This window comes from Polypterus senegalus, chromosome 8 (genome assembly GCF_016835505.1).
Source record: "Polypterus senegalus isolate Bchr_013 chromosome 8, ASM1683550v1, whole genome shotgun sequence".
NCBI lineage: Eukaryota > Metazoa > Chordata > Cladistia > Polypteriformes > Polypteridae > Polypterus > Polypterus senegalus.
Genome location: NC_053161.1, coordinates 150,706,997 through 150,726,375, shown reverse-complemented (window position 1 = coordinate 150,726,375; position 19,379 = coordinate 150,706,997). Strand labels below are relative to the sequence as shown.

General features: G+C 39.6%; 1 protein-coding gene across 1 annotated transcript in view; it reads left to right on the top strand.

Moving 5' to 3' along the window:
* The first annotated feature begins 9,142 nt into the window (after positions 1-9,142).
* The window catches only part of LOC120534382 (leucine-rich repeat-containing G-protein coupled receptor 5-like), a 214,445-nt gene continuing 204,208 nt past the window's right edge, over positions 9,143-19,379 (top strand). Inside the window, exon 1 of the mRNA XM_039761931.1 lies at positions 9,143-9,509. Coding sequence (XP_039617865.1) covers positions 9,310-9,509 — 200 coding nt within the window. The 5' untranslated portion in view covers positions 9,143-9,309. The remainder of the gene's footprint in view (positions 9,510-19,379) is intronic.

Genomic DNA, 19,379 nt, shown 5'->3' with positions numbered 1-19,379 from the left:
TTAGCTTTTTTTGACATTGATCAACAGAATAAGACTTTTTAATTGCAAGAGTGAAAACAGAGCTCTACAAAGTGGTCTAAACTAATTGCAAGTAGAAAACACAAAATACTGTGGATTCAGAAAGTATTCAGACCCCTTTGTTTTCTGCACATTTTATCATGTTGTACACATAATTTGAAATGGATACGTTTGTCATTTTTGCCCTACACTCAGTAACCCATAATGACAAAGTGCAAAGCGTTTTCAGAAATGTTTCTAAATGTATTTAAAAATCAAAAATTAAAATCTCTTACTCTGATAAGTATTCAGTTCCTTAACTAAGAACTTTGAAGAAGACCTTTTGACAGCCATTGCAGGTTTGAGTCATCTGGATTTAGTCAGTTTATCCCATGCTTCCTGGCAGATCCTCTCAAGCTCTGTTAAACTGGATAGGATGTGTCTATTAACTGCCATTTTCAGGTCACCCCACAGATATTCTATGGGGTTTAAGTCTGAGCTTTGGCTGTCCACTCAAGGACATTCAGAGACTTGTCATGATGCCTCTCCAGTTGTCTTGGTTGCATGCTTCTGTCATTGTCTTGCTGAAAGATGAACCTTCCTCTCAGTCTGAAGATGCCTGCACTCTGAAAGTGGTTTTCTTCAAGGACTCCTCATTTGTAGGCTGCATTCATCCTTCCCTCAGTTCTGACCAGTCTCCTCATCCCTGCTGTTGAAAATCACCCCTATTATCATGTTGGTGCCACCACCATGGTTCAGTGCATTGATAGTATTAGGAAGGTGCTGAGCAGCGCCTGGTTTTTGCTAGACATTCTGGTTTGGAGTTCAGAGCAGAAAGTTCAATTGTTGTTTCATAAGGCCAACGTATCTTTAAATGACATTGGGGAAATATCAAGCGTGTTGTCATAATGCCTTTCACTCAAGAATGGTTTTCATTTAGCCACTCTACTATAAACACATGACTAATGAAATGCTGTCTAGATGGTCATCCTTCCAACCAATTCATCCATGTCAGCATAGGACTTCTAAAGTTCTCTTAGAATGACCATTGAGTTCTTGGTCACCTTCCTGACCAAGATCCTTCTTGCCTGGTTACTCAGTTTGGCTGAACGTCCAACTCTAAGAAGAGTCCTGGTGGCTCCAAACATCTTCCATTTCATAGTGCCCCTGGGAGCACTCAAAGCTTTAGAAATGGTGTGATATCCTTGTCTTGATCTTTGTCTCACCACAATTTGATCATGTAGGTCTTTAGAGAGTTCCTCAGACTTCATGGCTTGGTTTTTGTCCTGACATGTAGTGTGAATTGTTGGACCTTATATACACAGGGTTTTTCAGTTTGCTATAGGTGGACTCCAATCAAGTTCTAGATGAAAATCAAGGAAGATTACAGCAAACAGGATGCACCTGAGCACATTTTGGAGTGCCACTGTAAATAGTCTTCTTTCGAGTGATTGACAGACAGAAAGACTAATGAACCAATGAAATGATAAATTCAAATGACACACTTTTAGGGAACAAGTCTGCTTTTATAAAAATAAATATCACAGATGGATGAGATTCCCCTCTCCTAGCCCTCCAGATAAACCTATTCAGACACACAGCAGGTACTTGGATACAAGAATGGCAGAATCCAGATTCTGTTAAAATGATCGACATTCAGCATATCAGAATAATGAACACAATGAACTTTACTGGAATATTTACAGCAAAATTCTCATGTAATCATTACCAGATGCAAAAAAAGAAAGAAAAATGTGTGCAGTCAAGAGTGACCCACCATTTATCCTTGATGCTGAAATTGGTGACACTGACCTTCATGCCATTTTGACAACAGCTTTCATTCATTATGTTTTTAGAATAAACATTTTACACCTTCTGCTTTTATTCCCATATAATTTGGGTGAAAAAAAAAAAAATAAGCACAGCTGCAGAATAATAGCTGAAAATGACAATTACCAGGAGTATGGTAACAATGGAGACTCCTTGACAGAGCAAGTTTTGAAATTCCGCATGCGAGTGTAATCTGAGCTAAACTGACAAGCTTCAGTTGGGAATGGACAAGGCCGCGAGCTGTCCTTAATGCAGAGACAGGAAAGGGGGGAGTCAGAATGGGCTGTAGCCGCATTCCAACATGGAAGATGCAATGGAGAGCAGGATACTGTAAACTTTAAGGAGGACTCCACTTTTAACAGTTTCCGGGTTACTGAGAATTAGAGCAGAAGAAACTTGTCCTAAACTTTCAATGCATATAAACTTTTAATTGCCTTGCTTGTTTATGAAAACTCTCCAGCTAATCGCACAGGCTTCCTCAGAATGATCTGCTCACGTCAACATCAGTGTGTCCCATGCAAGGCCGTCATCCACATTTTTGAGCTGCAATGTTTGCAGTTTTTTCCACAAACACCATAAAATGGTAGATTTCTCCAGGTTTTATTTGCTCCTCTTTTTTTATCTGATCGAATCCAAATCTGAAAGAAGCCTTCAGACACATGGCATGGGCTTCAACATCTCTTTTGGAGCCTCAGGTAGACATAGATGCTGCATATGGGATGAGACTAGACAAGAATTCACAGAGAATATTTTTGAAAATGAATATTTGGACATCTGATTTTTGCTTTTTTCTGTAGACACGCATGCAGAAGACAAAAATAAATATCTAAGGCAAAATTTATATTGAAAAACCCAAGGTGTCTATGACTTTTTGCACAGCACTATTTATGTATACTATGCCCGTGTAGTAGTGAAACAGGACAAACTTTAAAAAGCACCAAACAAAAAGGTATTGCTAGCTAAGCGGAGGCAAAATACACTCCAAAATGTTAAGTAGTTCTCTCATGAAAAGCGGAGAGACATACAGACAGACAGACAGTTGTTGGATTTTTTATATATATATATATATATATATATATATATATATATATATATATATATTGTGGCAAGTGGCTGTGGGTGGTACCCAGCCGGGATGCACAGGAGGACCGGAGGACAACAACAACAACAACAACATTTATTTATATAGCACATTTTCATACAGTAGCTCAAAGTGCTTTACATATTAAAGAATAGAAAAATGAAAGACACAATAAGAAAACAAAATAAATCAACATTAATTAACATTGAATAAGAGTAAGGTTCAATGGCCAGGGGGGACAGAAAAAACAAAAAAACTCCAGACGGCTGGAGAAAAAATAAAATCTGTAGGGATTCCAGACCATGAGACCACCCAGTCACCTCTGGGCATTCTACCTAATATAAATGAAACAGTCCTCTTTGGATTTAGGGTTCTCACGGAAGGACCTGATGATGATGGTCACGTAGACATCTGCCTTTTAATCCATCCATCATTGTTGGAGCATCATGAAGCTTTGAGTAGGTGGAGGTGGCGCAGGCCACCACCACAAAGAAACCGGAAAAAGAAACAGAAAAGAGAGTAGGGGTCAGTACCGATTTTAGAGCCACCATGAATAGTTATTTTGCGGAGATTGAACATATAGAGTATCAGGATTAAGTTAAATTACGATTAAAGTGAAGTTATAAAAAGGCCATGTTAAAGTAATGTGTTTTCAGCAGTGTTTTAAACTGCTCTACTGTAATTTGCCTGGCGAATTCCTATTGGCAGGCTATTCCAGATTTTAGGTGCATAGCAGCAGAAGGCGGCCTCACCACTTCTTTTAAGTTTTGTTCTTGGAATTCTAAGGAGACACTCATTTGAGGATCTGAGGTTACGATTTGGAATATAAGGTGTCAGACATTCCGATATATAAGATGGGGCGAGATTATTTAAGGCCTTATAAACCATAAGCAGAATTTTAAAGTCAATTCTGAATGACACAGGTAACCAGTGTAGTGACATCAAAACTGGAGTAATGTGTTCGGATTTTCTTTTCCTAGTTAGGATTCTAGCAGCTGCATTCTGCACTAGTTGCAAACGATTTATATCTTTTTTGGGTAGTCCAGAGAGGAGTGCATTACAGTAATCTAGTCGACTGAAAACAAACGCGTGAACTAATTTCTCAGCATCTTTCAGTGATATAAGAGGTCTAACTTTACTTATGTTTCTTAAGTGAAAAAATGCTGTCCTAGTGATCAGATTAATATGTGATTTAAAATTCAGATTACAGTCAACAATCACCCCTAAGCTTTTTACCTCCGTCTTGACTTTTAATCCTAATGTATCCAGTTTATTTCTAATAGCCTCATTGTATCCATTATTGCTGATCACTAAAATTTCAGTTTTCTCTTTATTTAACTTGAGAAAATTACTATTCATCCATTCTGAGATACTAGTCAGACATTCTGTTAGTGAATCAATAGAATCGGTGTCATCAGGTGCTATAGATAAGTACAACTGTGTGTCATCAGCATAGCTGTGGTAGCTCACGTTGTGCCCCGAGATAATCTGACCTAACGGAAGCATGCGCCTCCTTCAAACCATGAGGGTTGCAACTGCCCTGGTGGCTTTGGGGACCACGAGAATGGAGCTTGGACACTCAACCCTATAGGGGCCCGTCGTCACCGCCTGGGGGTGCTGGGGGAAAGAAGACCAGGGACACCCGGAGTGCTTCTGGGTGAGCAGCCGGTACTTCCGCCACACTGGGGAGTGCCGACGGAAGATTATCGGGAGGCACCTGGAGCACATCTGGGTGGGGATAAAAGGGGCTGCCTCCCTCCGTTCAGGGGCTGGAGTCGGGAGAGAAGAAGGACAGAGCTTGGTGGAGAGGAGTGGAGGCGGTTAAGAAGGCAGTGTGAGAAAGCTCTGGACTTTGGGGGAGTTTGGGGTTGTGTGTGCACCTTGTAAATATTAGTAATTGTAAATAAACATGTGTGGGTTTGAACCAATGATGTCTGCCTGTCTATGTCTGGGCCGCTTTAGATACCTGACCTCAATTCCCCTCCAGACCCACAAGTTCTACTCCTTCTGGAAGAACCCACTATATACACAGGATACATACCACAAGTGTCCATTGTGGCACCTACACTGGGGTGAGAGAGAGAGAGAGAGAGCTCTTGCTCAGTAGCAATACATTCACATTTTGAACAATTGATGAGACTGTTAATTAACTACTCTGTTACTTTTGTTGCTTCATTAAACAGGGTTACCTGGATGGTACCTCAATTCTTCCCATACTATGCTATCTATCATATGTATACAGTACATGTGTGCATATGATGTACAGTATATCTATCATTCTTTTTTGAATCTTATGGTATATAGGACTTAACAGAGGGATGGATGGATGGACTGAGTTACATTGTATATTTAAAGAATGCAGGGAAACTCTTGAAAATTGAATGCAATTGATTATGTTACAAACTGTCTGATTCTTAGGACCCAAAACATATCATTCAATTTCCATGGATTTAAAGATCTTCACTCTAAAAAGCAAAATTTAAATTTAAATATTTTTGGTTTAGGCCCAGTGGTCTATGGCATGAAAGCTTTATATGCAAACTTGTCTTAGTACATAGAGGACAACGTTAGATAATGTTTTATCTAATTTTTTTTATTTAATCTAATCTAATTTGTAATAAGCCTGAATGATACAATACAGAACAGCTGGTCTTTAAAGATGTTGGAAGAAATCAACATCTTAGAACTGGCAAACACTGGGAAAATACAGGGTCAATGGGCCACACACCATCTCATGCTGTGATGCACACTCTTAATGATAAAGCACGGTTCCTTATTGGCACTTTACTGGGTCATGTGGTTCTCTGTTGAACTCTTGCTTCACAGGTAAGCATTTCTTTCAAGAAAGGGTTCTTTGCTATGAAATTTGGCAGTTGAACTTTGAATTTTTTTTCTTAATTGTGGAAAAAAACAGGAATTGTTAATGTATAGTAGGCGACCAAGCAGAATGAGAAAATCTAAACAGAGTCTTTTTGATTGTATGCAGCAAGAGTCCATTTAAATCAGGACCCCACTGGTATTTCACCAATAACTTACAGTATCTATTACTCATGGTTTTTAATGGTACCTGTTACAGATATATATACACAGATAAAGGTTCTTTCCAGATCCTTCATAAGGATGTGTCTATTGGCATCCAAAAATGGCTTCCCTATGGCACCACTCTGAAGAACCACTCTGGCACCTTTATTTTAGGAATGCAATTTTGAAGCAGTGAAGATTCCATTACAACGTATGCAGCATATGCGTTACAATGTATTCATTTGGGCCAATTCGGCAGCGTGACAAGAAACAGTGAGAGTCATGGTTAATGGCCACTGGGTGAGAGTGGAGCTGTGCTAACCTGTTTACTGACCTCCAATGGCAGCCACAGCATATCACGAGACTTGCAACCTGCTGAATGGAATCTCTGTGTATGGAGGAGCAAACATAGCTGTCTCGATAAGGCAGAGGGTGGCATCAGATTTTAACCAGTGAGGGTTGTGTGCGCAGTGCTGATGCACTTTGCATTTAGACCAGGCATATCCTAATAAAGAAGACGACCAAGGGATGGAAATTTCAAAGTTCCAGTGGTTAGTTAATAGAGAATTTAATGGCAGGTCATCATCATGGTCATTTTTACATCACTATTATTTTGTTCATAGGTTTGCATTTCATAACGTGCATTACATTGAAAATAGAACATTAGAACACTCTAGACGAGAACAGACCATTTAGCCCAACAAAGCTCGCCAGTCCTATCCACTTATTTCTTCTAAAATAACATCAAGTCGAGTTTTGAAAGTCCCTAACGTCTTACTGTCTACCACACTACTTGGTAACTTATTCCAAGTGTCTATCATTCTTTGTGTAAAGAAAAACTTTCTAATGTTTGTGCGAAATTTACCCTTAAGTTTCCAACTGTGTCCCCGTGTTCTTGATGAACTCATTTTAAAATCACAGTCTTGATCCACTGTACTAATTTCCTTCATAATTTTAAACACTTCAATCATGTCACCTCTTAATCTTCGTTTACTTAAACTGTAAAGGCTCAGCTCTTTTAATCTTTCCTCATAATTCATCCCCTGTAGCCCTGGAATCAGCCTAGTCGCTCTTCTCTGGACCTTTTCTAGCACTGCTATGTCCTTTATGTAGCCTGGAGACCAAAACTGCACCCAGTACTCCAGATGAGGCCTCACCAGTGAATTATAAAAGTTGAGCAGAACCTCCTGTGACTTGTACTCCACACACCTTGCTGTATAACCTGACTTTCTATTAGACTTTTTAACGGCTTCTGAACACTGTCGGGAAGTCGATAGCTTAGTGTCCACTATGTCTCCTAAATCCCTCTCATAAGGTGTACTCTCAGTTTTCCGACCGCCCATTATGTTTTCAAAATATTCCATATTGGAGAAATACATGTGTATATTTTGGAATTTATTTTCTCATGTTCATTTTCAAATAGTAGGGAAATAACAGATTCTATAAATTCATACTGTACATACACAAATAATGGACAAACTGCCTCCAGACTGTCCATGTGGTGTCCACATGTGTAACTGTGAAGAGAGAACTTGTGCTTCATTTTCTTGATATCACTGCCACTTCCCTCAGTGAACAACTCAGTTGTCATTTCTTTTCGACTTACACTTTGGCTTAATTGGCTATTAAATATATTCAGTATGTATATGTCATAATACCTTTCACAAATGTATTTCATTCCATCGCAGGACTAATGTCAAAGGTGCTGTCAATCAATTATTTTCAGTCTACTTGTGATGCTCCATTTTAGGCAACATGAGGGACAGGGTTAGCAAAGTATGTCTTCCTACTCGCTTGATAAGTGGCTGTTTAAGAGATTGGGCAGCCAGTGCGGATCAGGTAGTAAATTTAATATACTCTTACTGGTGACCAGTCTGTCACTATTTTGGCGCAAGAGTTAACAAGCTCCTGAAGCATTTAGCTCTTCATGAGGAAATGGATGAGCATATAAATTTAGTTTTTACATTTGCTTAGAAGACAGTTTTAATCCAAAGAGGTCAACATAATCGAGTAACGTTGAATCTGGTGAACTGTTTGTGAACAAGTGTTACAGGACAAGGGCAAAAGATTGATCACCACAAGTTAAGAGCTCAGAACAAAATACAAGTAAATTACAATTCCTAGATTATAAAATCTTACAGCTAATACATGCAGTATCAGGTTGATAGAAATTCATTGAACAGGAGTCTGCTAACACTTCTTAACCAACAAGGCTGATGCCTTTATTATAATAGACTTACAGCATTTGCGATACAATCGGTTACATTTCGTTTATTTTTCTATTTGAAGCACAGGCAGGTGGCGTGACTTGCTTGTAGTGGGATTTGAACCCATAATCTTAGGGTTTAATGTCCAAAGCATAAACCATTCAGTAAGAATTGAACATGCTACTTCATTTACTAAGGGTTTTGAGAAACACTCATAATTTAACATGTGCTGCTGTAAAAATATCACCGAAAACAGCGATTCTCCTTGCCCGCTTGCTTGGTAAGACCTGACGATCTTTAGTTATACAGTGACCATTATGAACACTTAGTGTTTAGACACCTTGATGACAAGGCCGACGTCTTTCTTAGGAACTGTACTGAATCAATCACTTTTGATTTTATGCACCGCCATCCACAGTGGCTGCCATCAAAAGAATCTGTAACAAAATCACTAAAAATGCAATTCAAACCTCCACGATACAAGCAATAATACGAGATTATTTATGATGAATATTAATACATATGCTCAGCTATCATCTCCAATTTCTTAAATAATGCGCACCAATATGATCTATCCATCTATCTATTTCTTTTCATATGTAACTGCTTATCATCCATTAATCTATCTTTTGTATAGTTGCTTTCACATCTACGTGTCTAACTATCCCCCGTGCACTACTTGTTCAATCTTTCTTCCCTTTTCATCCATACTTTGTTTGGTTCTTCGATTTGTTTATTTACTCTCTTTCGGAACAGATGCAAACAGTTACTGGGATTAGCTCCACTTCCAGACAAGCCGGTCCCAGCTGCCTGTGGGAACGCAGCAGCAGGTAAACCGAGAGGTCCGCCAAGTGCCTCTGGAGCTGCGCGTGTTGCTCGCCGGCTGGCTTGTTTGCCTCGCCTCGCTTCTCCTCGCGTCACCTTCGACGAGCTTTTTGAATGGCACGGCGTGACGTCACTGAGCGCGGTATGCGGACAAGAGTGTTTAAAAAGCAGTGAGCGCTGGAATGTTACACACATGCGGAGTCCCAGCTGCTCTAGCGTCCACTGCTTCGTCCCGACCGGGAATGAGCACTAAAGTCTAGAGGAAACGCAGAATCAGGACGAGAGGAGTTCTCAGCGCCGCACTTTCTGAAATCGTCTATTCCAAATCAACCTTCTTAATCGCCGCAGATGGGGCATCCTGTCCCAGCGTTGTTTTTGACGAGCCTACTGATCCTCTTGCGGCTAGTGGCCGCGGTGAGAGCCCAGCAGCATCGAGACTGCCCACCGCGATGCCAGTGCGAAGAAGATGGTATGCGCCTGCGGGTGGACTGCTCGGACCTGGGGCTCACAACGCTACCCGCCAACCTGAGCGTCTTTACGTCCTACCTGTAAGTCATCCCGCGTGTCCATGTGTGTGTTTCTATGTGTGCGTGTGCTCGAGAGCTCCTGTCGATGTTCACATCTGCGTGCAGCCTGAACGCACCTCGGATCTTAACAGCTGGGTGTTTTGTTAACAACTTCTGGTCATTATGGTGTCTGGACTTTGAGCAGCTTCTTGCATTGATTATTGGCGACTTTGTTTTTTTATTTTAACTGCAAACACTCTGTTCGTGCAGGAGTTTAATAGTTGAATGGACGCTTTAGTTTTCACCACCATGGACGCGTAACTCGGCAAGACATTTTACAATAGTTGCGGAGGACATGGCTCCTTATACAAGCGAAATTCTTGTGCTCGTGTGTGTCGGTGTGTGTGCCGCCATGTCACCAAGCTGCAAAGAAATCCGAATTTATGTGTGCATGTGTGATAAGATTTGACTCTGCGAATGGTCTTAACCATTTTAGATGACAAGAATGTGTCGCACACAAAAAGTAGCAAAGACACCGTCCACGTAAACTGTATTACCATGTAAAAATCAGTTTAAAAGTTTATCCAAGAGAAGTTAAAGTGCACAGCTCTTAACTGAGAAGTGTTTGTAAACACCGAAAAAATCACAGCCTTGTATATTAGGTTTACAAAAATGCACACTCCCGACTGACAGTAACTGCATCTTCCAAATAGGACGCTTCGTATTTGTCTCGACATTACCTGACCGGTTATTGGCTCGTTTAATTAACTGTTGCTTTAAAGAGCATTTGATTGCAATCGTGTGGCATAGAAAAGTGTTTTTTAACTGCACTGGCACGCTTATTCTCTTCATTTGTGTTACATGTTCCCATATCGGACTAAGCAGTGTATTCATCATGATTGTCGTTATTATTATTATTATTATTATTATTATTATTATTATTATTGAGTCAACGGAAATTCTACAGGGTACCTTGAAATTTAGCAGCTGACCAAAATAGAAATAGCAGCTTGTGTGGAAGCTAATCTTGGCACTTGCTCTTCGCTAGTGCGAGGGTGACAATATTTTAGCCAGCATCGTCTAAATGCGGGCTCGTCGGGAAGCTTGGAAGCACCGAGCCCACCAGCTCATTGCTCTTTGCCCAAGAGCCGTACCAGTGTGTGCCCAGGCAGTTTGCGCTAAACACATTACACTCTGCGGCTCCGCACGTGTTACGCATTATGGGCTGGCTGTTTTTGGAGCGTCCTGTCCAAAATATGCCACAAACCATGCAGTAACGTGGTTCGGGCACTCGGCCACAGCTGGCTGATACACTGCATTTCATGCATTAAGACAACTGTATCCAAAAATAATTGCCAGTTCACGGTCTTTTTGTAAACACTGAGGCTTTAAGCAGAGGGCTTTGGAAACTTTTTGAGAGGCTTATTTCCCAGTGTTGTTTTAGCGTGAAGCCGCTCTGCTAGTCAGAGTTTTTCTTGCTTTCCAACTCACACGCAAGTTGAGAGCAGAGTTTCCACTATACCTCAGTACATTTTTTATGTCAAATATATTGATAGCACATTTATTAATTCAAAAATATACAAAGAAATAACGAGCGAGAGCGGATTAACGTAACAATGGATTAGGGAAAGATCTTGTCAGACTCGAGTCAACGTTCTACTTTTCAGTTCAAGTTGCAGCGCACACCACACGTGTAGGCGCCACTGTCAGACGATGTCGAAGTTTAAAATCGTGCAAAAGGCATTCGCTTGCTTAAAATGAGTTGTTTTCCCCTTCATATGATGAGCGCATTAATAATAAGCAAGTAAAGAAAAATCTTTGACAATACCGAGAAAGGCTTCATGTCTCGCGTCAGATGCCACGAGGACGAGTTTCGCATCCCAGAGATTTTGAAACAGAATAAGCGGGCTCTTAAAATAAATCGATGGATTTGTACGCGCGGACTCCTCTCGGACAGGTTTTTTCATATTTACAGTATAAATATCCTAAGACCGTGTCCTGCACGTGTTTGTCCAGATTCATGATTGAAAACCCCCGGAGACACGTCAAACGTGAGACTTGCCCGTGAGTGTGAGTGTGTGTGTGTGTGCGTAACTCTTCATTCATTCTATAGAGCTACTTTAAGGGGGCGGGGCATAAGGTGCGGGCATGAGGCAGTCCAGCAGTCCTACTCAGGGCCCACTCTTGCACACACTCACTCACACACAAAAGGGACCTAAGCTGCGTGAATGCAGGTGAAAAACTACACAGAAGGCTAATGACACACGAGACTCCGCGCGAAATGTGGGAGGAAATCTGCATAAACGTCCACTATATCACGAGAGCCAGCAGCAATGTGGCGAAAAAATGCACACACGAGGAGGTCATGCAAACGCCACACCGATAAAGTCAAACTAGATTTTGAATCCGCGAAACAGGAATATTCGTTTTGTTCTTTTTATTGAGCAATATTATGCTTTTTATTCACGGGTTATTATCTTTTGATAGTACTGCAGTAATTAACAATGAAAGGCACTATTATATACTGTAGAGACTGATGTTTCATTTTTATTATGGTATATTATTATTGACTGTTGTGACATGTGATATGTTCTTTGATTAACAAGCTGTTCAATGCAAGGAGTACCAATAGCAGACGTTAATATAAAAGGCACTACATCAAAGCATGAGTGTCTTTGTTTTGTGTGTATTTTATTGTCTAATATTATTGACTGTCATTAATAATGAGACACAATTTTTCATTAATTGCTGAATTGCCTTTTGATAGTAAAAACATTCAAAGTCATAATACAAACAACTGATGGACTCTTTGTTTTTGTTTAATCCTTTTTATATTCTTGATTGTTTTATAAAACACTTTACAAGAGTACTCATTATGAGATGTAATATATCAATTAAAGATTGAAAGTCATTGCTTTATTCATTTGTGTTGTGTAATATTCTTGACCCGCTTAAACAGTGAGATATATTTTTTATGGGTTATTCCAGTAATCACATTCAAAGTCGTGGTATATACAACTGATGGACTCTTTCTTTTTGTTCATTCCTTTATTCCTGTGTAATTGCTCAGTAAAGTTCTTTACAAGAGTACTCTTTATGAAAGTTACTTGTTTTATTCATTTTATTGTGAATTATTTCTGTGAGTTACTTTTTTACATTGACAAGTAAAGTGCTATTTGATATTATTCACTCTGAAACGCATTACATAAAGTAACAGTTTATGTTTTTTTCTCCATTGGTGACCTTCTTTTGTGTGGCATGTATTTATATGATTGGTGAGCCACTTTTTGGTCCTACTCAGTGTAAAAGGCACAATACAAAGACTGCTGAAGTCTTTTACTATATATTTTGTGTATTTAAAAAGGGGCCTAGAAGCACTTATTTATAGAATGAGTTGTTGGACGCTGGAATAAACTACCTAGATGTGTAATTGAAGCAGAAAACTTGACAACCTTTAAGAAGAATCTTAATGAGACATTGGGAGAGCTTAGCTATTAGCTAAAGTAACAGGCTTGATGGACAGAATGGTCTCCTCTCATTTGTCAGATTTCTGATGTTCTTCTTTTGGGTGTCCTTATAGTATGCCATGCTGATCTTTATGAACTGATAGAATGCTTTGTAGCAGTAGTTGGTGTGAAGGGTGCTATATATATTGGATGCCTTTCTTAAATCCTGTTCCTGCATGCACTGGCTGCCTTCTAGATTGCAATGCTATTCCTCCTTGACTGCTAAAGCACTGAGTTCCTGATGTGCCCAATGCACCTGTGGTAGACTTAGTATTTTTCATAAGCCTGCACTGAAAATAAGGTTAAGAAAAATGGATGGAAGTGAGAATGTATTGGATGCCCTCTACAGATGCATCAAATGAACGTATGTACTTATAAACATTTGAAGCATAGCTCAAGTGAAATGGCCCCATTTTGAAGAAGAGACATGAAGAGTGACTAGGCAGTGGAGCTAGTGGACATCAACTTTTGCTCAACTGACTGAGATGGTTGGTTTTTTTTCAATACAAGCAGATTGTGGGACCGAGTTTGCATTCCAGTAGGGTTGTGCTGTGGATCAAGTTTTGCCTGAGCAAAGACAACCTGCCGACACATGAAATAATATATAGTGAATGCTGTAACAGAGCAGCTCCCCATACCAGCCCAACCCATAAACATAATGGAGTGCAATCAAATTAAGGACATTTTGTAAACAGGGAAGGCAGAATTCATCTGTAATAATAAGGAAACACCTAGAAAACAACACACAGCTTGAAGCCTACAGGTGTCATTGGGAGTGCTAAGGGTGCAATAACTAAGGGCAGACATATTGAATAGGTTGGAGGTGCATAAATATCGCAAGGATATGCCATTAGATGCCACCCCCCCCCCAAAAAAAAATAACAATAACAGCAACAATAATAATAGTAATCCATCCATCCATCCATTATCCAACCTGCTATATCCTAACTAAAGGGTCACGGGGATCTGCTGGAGCCAATCCCAGCCAACACAGGGTGCAAGGCAGGAAACAAACCGTGGGCAGGGCGCCAGCCCACTGCAGAATAATAATAAAAATAATAATCACTTTCACAACCACTGTATGAAATTAACACCCATTTTGAGACAAATCTTTCCAAAATGTGCAGCAGTGCGCTCACCAGGTGGGATCGTGGGCTCAGAATGTGGGAGCAGCTGACCCGTTTACCACACATTCAATTAATTTCCCCCTCCCTCCTTCTTTCATTCTTTTTTGTCTGCATTCTTCTTGTCAGGCCCCATTTGCAATGTCTAGCTACACCATGATAACTTCTGGTTATCAGGCCAAGGTTATGGATACATGATTTTGGGTAAGGGTCCCATACGCCTTGGAGGTAGAGGAAGGTAAGTTATGCTAACAATTATTGGTTCAATGTAGAACTGTTATCCCCCCTGTGTAGGCAGTTTTAGGTGGTCTCCTCAGAAAAGCATTTTGCATATAAAAATATGCATACCCATGCACCCTCCTCTACATGTGCTTTATTTTTTATTTTTTTGATAATACATTCAGGTTTGGATGCAACAAAAATAACGGATTTCAGTGCCCTCTATTGGCCTCTGATTCCACCACACTTAAAGAATCATGACTGCTTTTGGAAAAAACAACCTATTTTAGACACCCCTGCTGCCTTCCATAGACCTAAGGAACAGGGAGAAGGCACCAATCACTAATAGCTATTGGGGTAACTCCCAATGGTCTAAAGAGCTTGGGGTCAGAAGATTTGAGTTTTATGCAAAGCCCTGAGACTAACAGGGCAAAAGTGTGGACAGAGTGAGGTGTGATTAACACGGCGGACCGTCTCTGTGCTTCTGCATTTTGTGTTAGTGGGCAAAAGTAGACACACTCCAATATACAGTTAATGGACAGGGGCTTAAACCTCTATAGCATGAGCCAGAAAGGGAACAGGGTTTGTTTTTCTACTTATAGAATTGATGAACGGTGATATTCTCCCTGTACTCATCCCCCTTTAATGAAAAATAATTCTTGGCAGTCTTTGCTTTGAGTCAGTATGATAATGAGAGGTGCCCACCATAAGTGCATGCAGAAAGTATATGGTGAAGAAATTGCAAAGTATTTAGTGTGAAAAATATTGACGTACACTGAGACCTTGGGCTGCTCACTACAATTTATGGCATTACAGCACATTAGCAGCCTTGCACTCCAAGGCCAGAACACAACTGTTCAGACCAGGTCTGCTGAGACCAGGCCTATGATTTAATAGCACTCCTTAGTTTTGAAATCACCTTCACAAAACAGCCATTATTTTCTTCCCAATCAAGTTAGCTTTTCTTCTCCTCCTCCCGTCGAGGTGACCCTCCCAACTCCAGCTCAGAGGACCGATTAGGAGAGACTGGAGAGTACTGCCAGTAACTCAGAAGCACTTCAGGCTCACATAATTCAGGGCATGGTGGTTGCCCCCTAGAGCAGTCCCAGACAGGGCCTTCCTCTATCCAAATAAATTTCTCATACAGCTCTGCAGGAGTCCAATCTTGGAGTGATGCCATACCTGGGGGGACATATTTCCCTGGCACTGTCGGTCTGTCATATTAACTTCAGTCCTGCCAGGTCATTAATACATTCAAACCCTCCTTTACATCAGTTTAGTCGGATTATTTATTTTTCTATCATTACCAAAAAAGTAATATTAATGGACTGTAATCATTTCAAATTTAAGTATTGCATATATATATATATATATATATATCCATCCATCCATTGTCTAACCCACTGAATCCGAACACAGGGTCACGGGGGTCTGCCGGAGCCACACACAAACACACCAAGCACACACTAGGGCCAATTTAGAATCGCCAATCCACCTATATATATATATATATATATATATATATATATATATATATATATATAAAATGACAATAGCAGTATTTACTTTTCTTATAAGTGTTTATGTAACAGTAATAGAAATTCCTTCCAACTATATTGGTTGGCAGTAAACTTCAATTTAGTGCATGCATATATATGATGGACAGCAATATATATATTGAATTATTTATATTGAAAATAATGCTGTACACAGATTGACTTAAAAATGCTGTTATGTGTGCACATAAGACGTCATGTAGTAAAAACATTAATGAGTTCAATTTTGGATGATATCCTTCATGAAGAAATATACCAACTCCCTGTGCCTTTCCAAGTCTTACTTTAAAGCGGACCATCTCTTATTTAATTTACTTTGTTAATTTGATCAAAGTGAAAATAAAGTATGTATCCACACCAGTGTCTCACTTTAGATAAAGAAGACCTCATCAGGGGAGAATGCCTTGGTGCTCTAAGTGGCACTGGCCCACTGGTAAGGCATAGGCCTTTTAACACTACGGGCACTGGTTCGGTGGCTCTGACAGACGAGGTGACCCTGAGTAAGGGGCTGAACTTGCATGGGGTTAGATTGTTAAAAAGTGAGTGTGAAAGGTTGCACAATAGCCCTGGATTGATAATGCATTTTCACTATAGAGGGGCACAACAAAAGAAAAAGGTGATCGTCATGACTGAGCAACACATGTCCCTTGACTTTCCTCCCAGTGCTCAAAGTACATATAAGCCATTGGACTGTAAGCTCTAAATTTGGGACGGGGTTCACTAGACAAAGTCACAATGTAACACACAGATTGCTTTTGTGCAGTTCATTTTAGTGGAAGCACAGTGTCCTTGAAAGCTGCATGGTTTTTACATTAATATTGTTTCTTACTAAATGTGCCCCACTTTCCAAATTTATTTTAACGATATTCAATAGCATTATGCCATTCTGAATGTTGTAAAGAATCAAGCATGAAATATGTTATAAAAAAAAAAAAAATTCTCTCTGTGCCTTTATGCAAAATGAGAGGAAGTCGCCATATGGTCAGATTCCTTTGTGTGTCCCTGGAATTCCTTCATATTGCTCCTCACAGCAATATAAATATAAGTCTACTGTTGTGAATCAATGGCCGACATTTATTCATAAGGGGACTTTACATAAGAAAGAGAAATAATAAAATTAATATGCTAATTGCTGTTTTCAGCACAATCTCTCCGGTTCACATGACAGACAGATTGACAGGCAAACCATACGGCTCTGTGCTTGGACAATATAAAAAGGGATCAGGGGTCCAGGCAATGCACAATGTCCTTCATTATATGCAGAAGGCAGGACAATTGGCCTTCCCAAGTCAAGGAGCCTCTAGCAGAGAACGCGTGCACGCACAGAAGTGAGAACAGGGGGTGCCAGCTGTGATGGCCGCTTCCACACTTTGTGCGCTTCACGTTTGATCCTTTTGATGGCGATAATATTGCACAGCAGCGAAGCATTCACCTTTTGAAGAAACAAAACTGCACAGGCCCGGCTCTCAAACAGGCAGACACTTGGTAATGGACAGAACGCGCGCCTTCACTGGCAGCCCAAGACTTCAGCACTGCCTACCATTTCACTTTTTTTCCCACACTTGTTTTCAGTAAACCCTTTAATACACATCCAGCACAATTTCCACCAGTGAGCATAATAACTTTTTTGTACGCTGGCTTTGAAATATAGAAGGCATACGTCAGTGAAAATCAAAGCTGTGTAAATTCCTGGATCTGAAGTATGTAATTATACGACTAAAGCTGCTTTACTTCTGGGCAGTGCCAAGGCAGCAGGTGTTATCTGAACTGAGCGTCATCTTAAAGCTTTTATTGTTGTCTTGAGACGCAAAGTCGCAAAAAAAAAAAAAAAATGTTTTCAATGAACAGCACTTAAGTAATGGACGTGATAGAAGATTTAAAAACTACCATTGCACTAAAAGTTTGGATTGGATCATTGACAGCAGATTACTGCAGGTCACTTTGTATTCATCTGTTGCTCCCAAATGTAACAAAGGAAAGCAGCAGGTGCTAGCAGTCTATCTATCTCATATAGTGCCTTTGCATATCTATCTATCTATCTATCTATCTATCTATCTATCTATCTCATATAGTAACTGTTCATTTCTATCTGTCCATCTATCTCATATAGTGCCCTTTCATATCTATCTAGAGTGAACCTCAGCTCATTGATACTGAATACTAGCTAATGGCACTTTTTTACATGCGTTAAAAAACAATGTGAGCCCTGGTGGGTAAGTTGAGTCGCTAAAAATCACAAATTTAAATTGTTGTGAGGAATCAACTAAATTCTTCTAAGATGGTATATACAACCTTAAATAGGATAATGCCATAGCTTCTATATTTCTACAGGATAAGAGACTGGGTCTGGGTCGCAGGAATTCAAGACTGGAGATTGAACTGGCATCCTAAAAATGTTCCATAGAATCTTCAGCAATTTCCTTTGTAATTAATAAAGTTTCAGTCTAAGTGCTTCAGGCATGGACAAGTTGTTATACAACAACAACAATAATAATAATAATAATAATAATAATAATAATAATAATAATAATAATAATAATAATAATAATAATAATAATAATAATAATTTATCTATCTATCTATCTATCTATCTATCTATCTATCTATCTATCTATCTATCTATCTATCTATCTAATCTGCTGTTCTGCATTAATTTAATGGCATACAGAATGACCAAAGGATTTAATACTTGTTGTTTTATAACTATACCTGAACTGAAATGCACTACACGATAGATAGATAGATAGATAGATAGATAAAGGCACCATATGAAATAGATAGACTATAGTATACTCATGCTTCTGGTAATCCATTTGTCAATCTTACAGACAGACAGATACGCAAACTTCTTTGCGTAGCTCATGGCTGATTACAGACATTTTGAGCACTCCATTTCTTTAATAGATAACTAAAAGAACGGTTCTGTAAATGAGACGTGGAGCACAGGTTCATTAAGGCGTCGTGCTTTTAGCTCGCTGATTTCCACGCTGCATCCCTGCGTAGCCATGCAAAGTGCCATTAGTGAGCTAAGTGTAACAGATCGGAATGATTAAAATAAGCCAGCACACCCATAACTCTGTCACGTGTTAGAAAACGTTGAATAGGCTGGCGCTTCCTAAGTTTAACGGATCATTTTCCAATGCATACTGATTATCGGTGTTCTTTGTTGTTCAAGGGAGAAATTAACACGTTATGGGGGGAAGTGAATAAAATTGGAAAAACTGTCGTGCATAAAAGTGAATTAATTATTATTATTATTATTATTAGTGTTGTTGTTTGAGTCTATTTTCTTTTACATTAACTCTAAAATATGTACTTTAAAAATAAAAAAGAAAACATGAATTTAGAATATTTGAGAAATGGAGCGTTACATATTATACATCGCGATATTTTATCATTGTAACATAACTTCCTATTCTTCTCAAAGCTACTCAATGTAATTTTTTGTAGCGCTTGCCCTGTGTGTATACAAGAGCAGTCCTCGACGCTTTCTCGTCCAGTATGCGC